The sequence below is a fragment of the Solanum tuberosum genome, unplaced genomic scaffold (genome assembly GCF_000226075.1).
Source record: "Solanum tuberosum cultivar DM 1-3 516 R44 unplaced genomic scaffold, SolTub_3.0 scf00120, whole genome shotgun sequence".
NCBI classification, from domain to species: domain Eukaryota; kingdom Viridiplantae; phylum Streptophyta; class Magnoliopsida; order Solanales; family Solanaceae; genus Solanum; species Solanum tuberosum.
The window spans coordinates 467,202-475,949 of NW_006239047.1; the positions used below are offsets into that span (position 1 = coordinate 467,202).

General features: G+C 32.2%; 1 protein-coding gene across 1 annotated transcript; it reads left to right on the forward strand.

Annotated features, from left to right (window-relative positions):
* The first annotated feature begins 3,741 nt into the window (after positions 1-3,741).
* LOC102590213 (uncharacterized) lies at positions 3,742-6,047 on the forward strand. The gene is made up of 3 exons (XM_006350308.2): positions 3,742-5,372; positions 5,511-5,595; positions 5,692-6,047. The coding sequence occupies exons 1-3, from the start codon at positions 4,983-4,985 to the stop codon at positions 5,706-5,708; spliced, it is 492 nt and encodes a 163-aa protein (XP_006350370.1). The 5' UTR covers positions 3,742-4,982; the 3' UTR covers positions 5,709-6,047.
* The last annotated feature ends 2,701 nt before the right edge of the window (positions 6,048-8,748 follow it).

Sequence of the window (8,748 nt, forward strand, 5' to 3'; positions counted from 1 at the left end):
GGAAATTTTTGGATTCTGACCAAAAACCATTTGTAATGGGGATATCATGATAACTGGTTGGCCTTATGCGCACAAGTGTTGTTGCATGCAAAATAGCATGTCCCCATACTGAAACATGCAACTTTGTCCTCATCAACAATGGTCTAGATATCAATTGAAGACGTTTAATCAATGACTCTGCTAAACCGAGTATGAACATGTGCAACGAGATGTTCAACTATTATTCCAGTGGACAAACAATAATCATTAAATACCTGAGATGTAAACTCACCAGCATTATCAAGACGAATTGTTTTTATTGTTTAATCTGGAAATTGTGTTTTTATCCTTATTATTTGAGCCAACAACCTTGCAAAAGCCATATTGTGAGTTGACAATAAGCACACATGTGACCATCTTGTAGATGCATCTATCAAGACCATATAATATTTAAAAGGTCCACTTACAGGGTGAATAGGTCCACATATATCACCCTGTATCCGTTCTAGAAATGTAGAGGATTCCATCTGAACCTTAGCCACTGATGGTTTGATAACCAACTTTCCTTGAGAACAAGCATCACAAGAGTATTTCTTTGATTGAAGAACATTTTGGTTCTTCAAAGTATGCCCATGTGAATTCTCAATTATTTTGCGCATCATATTATAATCGAGATGGCACAACCGGTCATGCCAAATGATAAAATCATTAGAACCAGTAAACCTTTTGTTTACCACGACATGTGATTCAACCGTACCAATATTTGTATGGTACAACCCAGAAGAAAGTGCATGCAATTTTTCATGCATAGTTTTCTTCTCCGCATTTATCGTAGTAATATCAAGGTATTCCACATTTCCCTCATTTGCAGTCTCAACTTGATAGCCATTTTGGAGAATAACCTTGAAACTTAACAAATTTCTTTGAGACTTACTACAATACAATGCATTATTGATTACCAATAATGTTCCTCCAGGTAGTAATAAGGTCACTCTCCCAGAGCCCTTAATCAATTTTGTACTACCGGATATTGTATTAACATGTCATTTTCATAATCAAATGAGAGAAATATTTCTTTTCTCTTAGTATTGTATGAGTTGTGACACTGTCTAGAAGGCACATATCTCCATTACTCATCTTGGATCCAATTGAGGACTGTAATTTTTTTTTATCTTCATAAAAATAAAAATACATAATAAGAAGTACGAAACTTAACAAAAGAAAATTTAAGTACGTGAACTTTAACTAAGACATTAAAAACACATAACAACATTATTCATTTCCAGTTCAATTATAAATCTTCAGTTGAGATCCCCAAAGAAGTCCTCAGCTTCTAGATGAGTAATATCATCGAGACCATCAAAAATATCATCTTTCAATGCTAAATCTGCCTCAACATTCTCATAATATTTTTGAGAAGACCTTGCCTTAGCATCATCTTTGAGAGTCAAATGTGACTCCACCCGGGTATTAGAAGAGGAGGCACCACCTTTATTTCTTTTCCTTTTAAAGGAATTTTGATACAGCTTGACAAAATGCTCATGAGGTGCCTGACATTCATTTTTTCAATGACCTTTAAGGCTACAACGATGACAGTGATCGCCCTTTCCTTTAGAAGGATTATTTTGAGAACCTATATTGTTTTCTCTTTTGTTATGACCACCACCTCGAAGATTATTATATCGTATTTTGTCTTTGCTACTCCCGTGCACATTATTATGGCCCCGATTATTTTGTCTTATTTTAGATTGGCCGTGTGCTTCTATCCCGTGTGCCTCCGATAATGGAGCACTTCTAGCGGGATGAACATTAAAAGGTCATTATGCTACTCATCCATCAGAAGGCATGAGATTAATTCATAGTATTTTTTAAAACCATGGAAGTATTGTTGTTGTAATATCATATTGGAGGCATGGAAAGTAGTTAGTGTTTTTTCCGACATGTCCTCATTTTTTATAGTTTCCCCACATAATTTTAATTTGGAAGTGATTCTAAATATAGCAGAGTTATACTCAATTATAGTTTTATAATCTTGAAATCGTAAGTGCATCCACTCATAACGAGCTCTTGGCAATATTGTTGCCTTGAGGTGTTCATACCTCAATTTCAAACCTATCCACAATTCAAGTGGATCTTTTACTGTCAAGTATTCAACCTTCAGGCTTTCATCAAGATGATGACGAAGTAAAATCATAACCTTTGATTTATCTTGACTTTGATGCCTTATTCCCTTCAATTATACTATCACCAAGACCCTTAGCGGTAAAGTGAATTTCAGCATCAAGTACCCATGACAAATAGTTCTTTCGAGAAATGTCAAGTGCCACAAAATCAAGTTTTGACAAATTTGACATGATGAAAACTATCATAAAATAATTGAATTAATATCATGATGTTTATTTGTTTATTATAAATGACAAATTAATACTTTAAATAATGAAGTATAGGATGAGTATAAAATATAGGATCCGGCTCCTCTCCATTTTCTTCGTCTCCATTTTCCCCAAGTTCTAGCCTTGATTAATGACATGTGGTGTAGATTAAATTTAATGGCTAAGATTTAATTAGTTAAAATATAAATCTAACCATGATTTAGATAATAAATATATTATTATATTAATTAAAAATAGTCCTATTATTTCTTTCTTTTTCTCCTTATTCCCTCCAAGTCCGATTGTTTCTCTTTTCTCCCCGTTCCCTCCAAAAATTTCTTTGTTGTCATTTTGCAACACTTAAAATTATGGATGCACAAGATATCTTGCATATTTTGAGAAGGAAAATCAATAGAAAGAACACAGGGAAGAAGAAAAAAAAAACAGAGAGCAAGAGAACAAGACGCATAACTTTTCTTTTGCTGGATTTAAACTAACTATCATCGTCAGGTTCTTTTTGATCTATTTTCATTTATGTAGAAATCAAATACTTATTATTTGTATGTTTCTATTGTGGTAATTGATAGGTAGAAAAATTACACACTATGTGTTTGTGAAAATTCCCCAATGAACTTTTTGGGCTACGAAGACTTGACTTTGATATTCTTTTTTGTTGGAAATATTAAAATTTCTATTTGACATCAATTACAGTTAAATGTGGATTGCCCGTTTTAGTTAGCTAGTAACTGAAATGAGATTTGAAAGTCTTATAAATCTGTCAAACACAATGTGAGTTAATCGAATGTATCAGTTTGTCAAACACAATGGGACATATTTCTTACTTTATTCTTTTTTCGTGGTAGATCCTTGGAGACTGTGCCTCAGAATGAGAATATGAATATTTCTCATTCATTTGCCAATAAAATTAGGAATGAAATTTGATTCATATGATTATGGATTTGAATATTATAATTAATATGCTGCTAGAATTGGTTTTATGTTAGATAGGAATATGCTAACAAAAGTAAAATTCATGGATACGTGACTTCAAGAAAAATTACATGTTATAAAAAAGGTTACAGAGCACTAGACAAGCGAGATATGCTGGTCAAGAAACTTAGAAAGAAAATAAGGACGGGTTGTTTAGCTCATATGGTCATAAGTCGTCAACCAAATGGAAACTTTTCTTTCATTTCATTTGAAGAGAAGCACAATCATCCACTTGTTCATCCATCTCTATCTCACTTGTTACCATCACAAAGAAATGTTAAACTTTCTCAAGCACATGAAATTGATTTATTGGATGATTCGGGAATATGTCCTAAATCTTCTTTTGAATATGTTGCTCGTCAAACGCGGGGGGGGGGGGGGGGGGGAAGCTTCTTTAGGTTTTACAAAGAGAGACACAAAAATAAATTATCTTCGAGATAAAAGAAAAGAAAGTCTATAGTATGGCGTGGCTCGTAGTTTGATAAATTATATCGAAGAAAGAGTAATAAAAGATTCTTATTTTCGATTTTCTTTACATTTAGATGTCGATGGTTTGATAACAAATATTTTCTGGGCTGATGCTAAAATGATAAGGGATTTTTAGATTTATGGAGAAGTTGTATCGTTTGACACAACATATAGAACAAATAATGACTATCGTCCATTGGCGTTGTTTGTTAGATTAAATAATCATAGGGAGATGGTTGTATTTGGTGCTGCCCTTTTATATGAAGAAACAACTGAAGCATTTGAATGGCTTTTTATGTATTTTTTAGAGCTATGTCGGCAGGTAAGCCACAAACATTCATCACAGATTAAGATCCTGCAATTAGTTTAGCAGTCTCATTAGTGATGCGACAAACATATCACCGTCTATGTATATGGCACTTGGGACAGAACGCATGTAAACATCTTAACCATATCTTTAGAGCTCATAAATTATTTTCAAGTGAGTTTAGCAAATTATTTTTTTGATTACGAGTATGAAGCAGATTTTCTTAATGCATGGGAAGAAATTCTTGAAAAATACGATCTTAAGGATAATAATTGGTTGAAAAACACCTTTGCTATAAGGGAAAAATGGCATGGCATATGGTAGAAATATATTTTCAGCTGGTATGCAAAGTACACAACTGAGTGAAAGTTTCAACGGTTCACTAAGGGGGAGCTACTTGAAATTTGATTTAGATATTGTACAATTCTTTAAGCATTTTCAAAGAACTATTGATGATAAGCGTGCTAATGAAAGCAAGTCAAATTTTGACATGACCCAACAAATGTCTGTCTTAAAGGTTAAGATTCCTTTATTGATTCATGTAAGATATATATATATATACCGCAACCATATTTAATTTGTTCGAGAAGCAATGGGAAAAGTCATTACTTGTTTCAATAAATGGCTTTCATGATGAAGTAGATTTTCATAAATACAATGTTAGCACACATGAAAGTGGCAGGGAACATGCAGTAGTTGTGAAGCAGTCAACAAAGGTACTTTCTTGTAGTTGCAAATTATTTGAATTTTCAGGTGTGTTGTGTGGTCATGCTCTAAAGATTTTGAACACTTTAAATGTCAAGGATAAGATTTTCGACCATTATATATTAAAAAGGTGGACACAAAATGCTACTAACTTGATTGAAATGGAGATTAAAGATTTTACAAAGGGAAGTGATCCAAAAGCTGAAGTTAGTACAAGGTACATGCATTTATGCAAAACCTTTGTCCAAATTGCGAGTGAAGCTTCTAAGTTCAAAGAAGGATATGAATTGATTGTGAAGTATGCCAATGAGATAATTGTGAAGTCGAAGGAAATAAAAAATAAACACGAATCTCATGAAAACCCATCAGTTCCAAATGAAGTTATTCATGATGAGACAATATTTGTTGATAGTCTAAATGTCACAAAGGTGACAATATTAAAGAAGAAGCAACCAACTAGTCTTTCCAATAGTCGTCCAAAGAGTTTTCTGGAAAAGGCCAAAAAGAAGAGCAAGATTCAATCACCTCCATCACAAACAATGCAACATGATGTAAGTCGCCTTACAGGTCTTCAAACACCATGTCCATCATTCTCAGCTTTCACGATGACTACGGTATATCATAATAAATGTATTTTACTTATTTATGTGGTTTTATGTTAAGTCCTACTTTTTTATTTACATGATAAGTATTGGGAGATGGAAATTTTTCACATGGCATTCTTCAGAACTCTCTCAAGTATCATCTCACGGAAGTCTATCTCAACTCCTAAGAGTTAGTATAATTTTATAAGTAATACTTTTATATGAATTATTTCATTTGCATTACTCATTAACTACTATTATATATCACTTTATTTATTACTTGCAGGATATTTCATTTCATGACTTAAACAATTACTCTCAAGGTGGATCGTCAATATCATGAATCGCGACACTTTAGTTGTTCTCTACTACTTTTAGCCTCGATTTCTTTACAGATAAAGATAGCGACAACTCTTATTTGTGGTGAAAGTTAGATTAATATTTATAAATTTTTCAGTATTGTTGTTCCTTGTTAGCCATATGGACCATAGGTTGAAGGGTAAAGTTTTCTGCCAACTAATGTTGTAGTTGGTTTGTAAATTTCGAGTATTCCTTAATGTGGTCAGCCAATTGGGATTGTCATGGTTGGGATTTACACAAGGGATTTGGTGACTGTTAGCGTAATTGTTATTGAATTTTTTGGCATTAACACGGTGGATAAAGATATGTTTGTATCTATTGATTCATTTAGTCGACAATGAATAATCCTTTTGTCACTCTAGTGGAGTGCGGCTGTAGCAACTTGTCTTTGAAGGAGGCAACTTCTTTGGTTTCTTTAGTTAGTGTTTGGATCTTCGTCTAAGATCATTGGTGTAGTATCTGGGGTACGAGAGAAAAATTTAGTTTCAAAAAGATTTGTTCATATGGAAAGTTGCACCAATTTAAAATTGGTCACTTAGGAATTTTTTTAAAATCTCTCTTTGTAAAATATGCATATGCTCTTGGATGAGTACTTATTTGAAGTACTTGAATTGTATGATTTACTTTTCACCATGGCTAAACTAATATGTTTGTTATCTTAGTTTGCCTAATGGAACAAATAATTTCTACGTGAGGTTGATGTCCAACTATGATGCTTTGGATGTGGCATACAAAATCGGAATCATCTAAATGACATTAGATAGTTTGTATTATGCGTATGAGAATTTAGAACTTTTGAATTGAAGTACTCAAATATTGTTCAATTTTGATAATTGAGTCACAAAATGATGTATTCTTTCATATAATTAAGATTTCAAGTAAGGCTATTTATTGATCGGTTCATTTTGATAATTGAACTTCTCTTTTATATATTATGTATTGTGAAATTTTAACTCTCGAGTAATTTGAAATCGTAGTACATAATTTTTATGAGTATTTTATATAGGTCCATATCTAACCTAATGGTGTACATTTTTCATCGAATATAATTTTCTCAAAATGAGTGAAATGATCTCGTCACTTACCCCCTTCCTTTCCATGATAGTGTTAAATTAATGTTCTGGTGCAACCGGAGGATGACGAAGAAGGTGGGAGGAGAAGGAAGAAAGGGTTGAAATTAATAGGCGGGAAGCATAAAGATGAAGAGCCATACCATCACAGAACTTGAATTAATTAATTAGATGACAACAAAGAAAATTTTGGAGGGAAAAGGGAGAAAAGGGAGAAACAACCGGACTTGGAGGGAATAAGGAGAAAAGGGGAGAAATAATAGGACTATTTTTAATTGATATAATAATATATTTATTATCTAAACCATGGTTAGAGATATATTTTAATTAATTAAATCTTACCCATTAAATCTAACCTATGCCACATGTCATTAATCGAGGCTAGAACTTGGGAAAAATGGAGACAAAGAAAATGGAGAGGAGCCGGATCCTAAAATATATTATATGCATGAACATTAATGTAGCATTGAAACGGTAAATTTAATAGATTTTCTACTTGTTTTAAGTATTTATAACTAGTTTCAATTAACGTCAAAGTTTAGTAATAATTTCAAGTTGTATTTAATACAATATTATTATTCTTTATGACACACAAAATGTATGACAAGAAAATACTTACGAGTATTCTAACTAGCATGCTATCATATTGCTTAGTATTTAATTTAGAGTTATAAGTTAGTAGCATATAAATAAAATAACAATATAAACCTGGAACATATTGATTATTATGCATGGTAAAGTATCATAATAATACCAAAAGCAAATTATATATGCAGTAATTAAAATATAGATCAAAGATTTATTGCAAGTCCTATTAGAGATGTTATAAACACATAAATTTATATTGGACTCTAAAAGAAAATTGATTAACATTTAGGAAAAAAAGATAATCTCGAATTGCAATACCCTATATTAAAAATAAGGGCATATATGTCATTTAGCTCTTGTTCCAAAAAGAAATAAGCTAATTGGGTGTTGTTTTGACCAAAATGAATTTGTTTTTTTTAAAAAGGAAAATAAAAGAAAGGAAATGGGGAGTGGGATTTAGCCCAGCTCACGTGCAAAGGGATCCAAGTTGCTGTTGAAACTTTTCAACCCTTCCTTCTCCCATTTTGACGCAGTAGAAGTTAAAAGAAGGAAAAAAATAAAAATAAATCAAGAGCTCTATCATCGATCTCCAGTGAAGAAGCAAATAAGGGAGAAAATCAAGATTTGTTAATTAGTTAAAGAAAGGAGTAGAAGAAGAAGGTAAGCTTCTTAACTATGTTTAAAGATTGAAGTTGAATATTCCATGACTATAGATGGGAGTTCAGAAGTAGAGAATCAAGAGTTAAAGAAACAAAGAAATTTGTTAAATTTCCAGAAATTAATGGAGTGCATTTAATTATTGGACTAAGAGATTTTGTATATTGGCATATATGAAACAAAAGTAATTGGACAGTAAGGTTATGTCGATCTTTTACAATGAGGATTAATCAAGAAGAGGTTATCTTGTGTGATTAAAGCACTATTTAGGTGATTGAACAGATTTTGAATCATTCGTGAAACCTCTAGGGCTGGGTTTTTAATGTAGTATGAATTACCTAAATGAAGGAGTTAACATGAAATTGTTATGAATGTATTTATAGTTTGATCAAAGGATTTCATACGAACCATTCGAGTGACGAGCTTGGTATTTCAACACAAGTACTGTGAGTAGTAATCTTACCACAATTGATATTTTATAACTTGAATGATTTTCACATGGTTTATTAAGTAAATGTGTTACCGAATGTTTTGAACTTGCATGTGGGACAAGTCTTTTACTGGATATGATACTGAAACGATTATTTGAGGTGATCTCATTCTTACAAGATATGATTACTGTTATTGAAAAGGTTTTACACTTATTTGAGAAATAGTATTTTGACAGG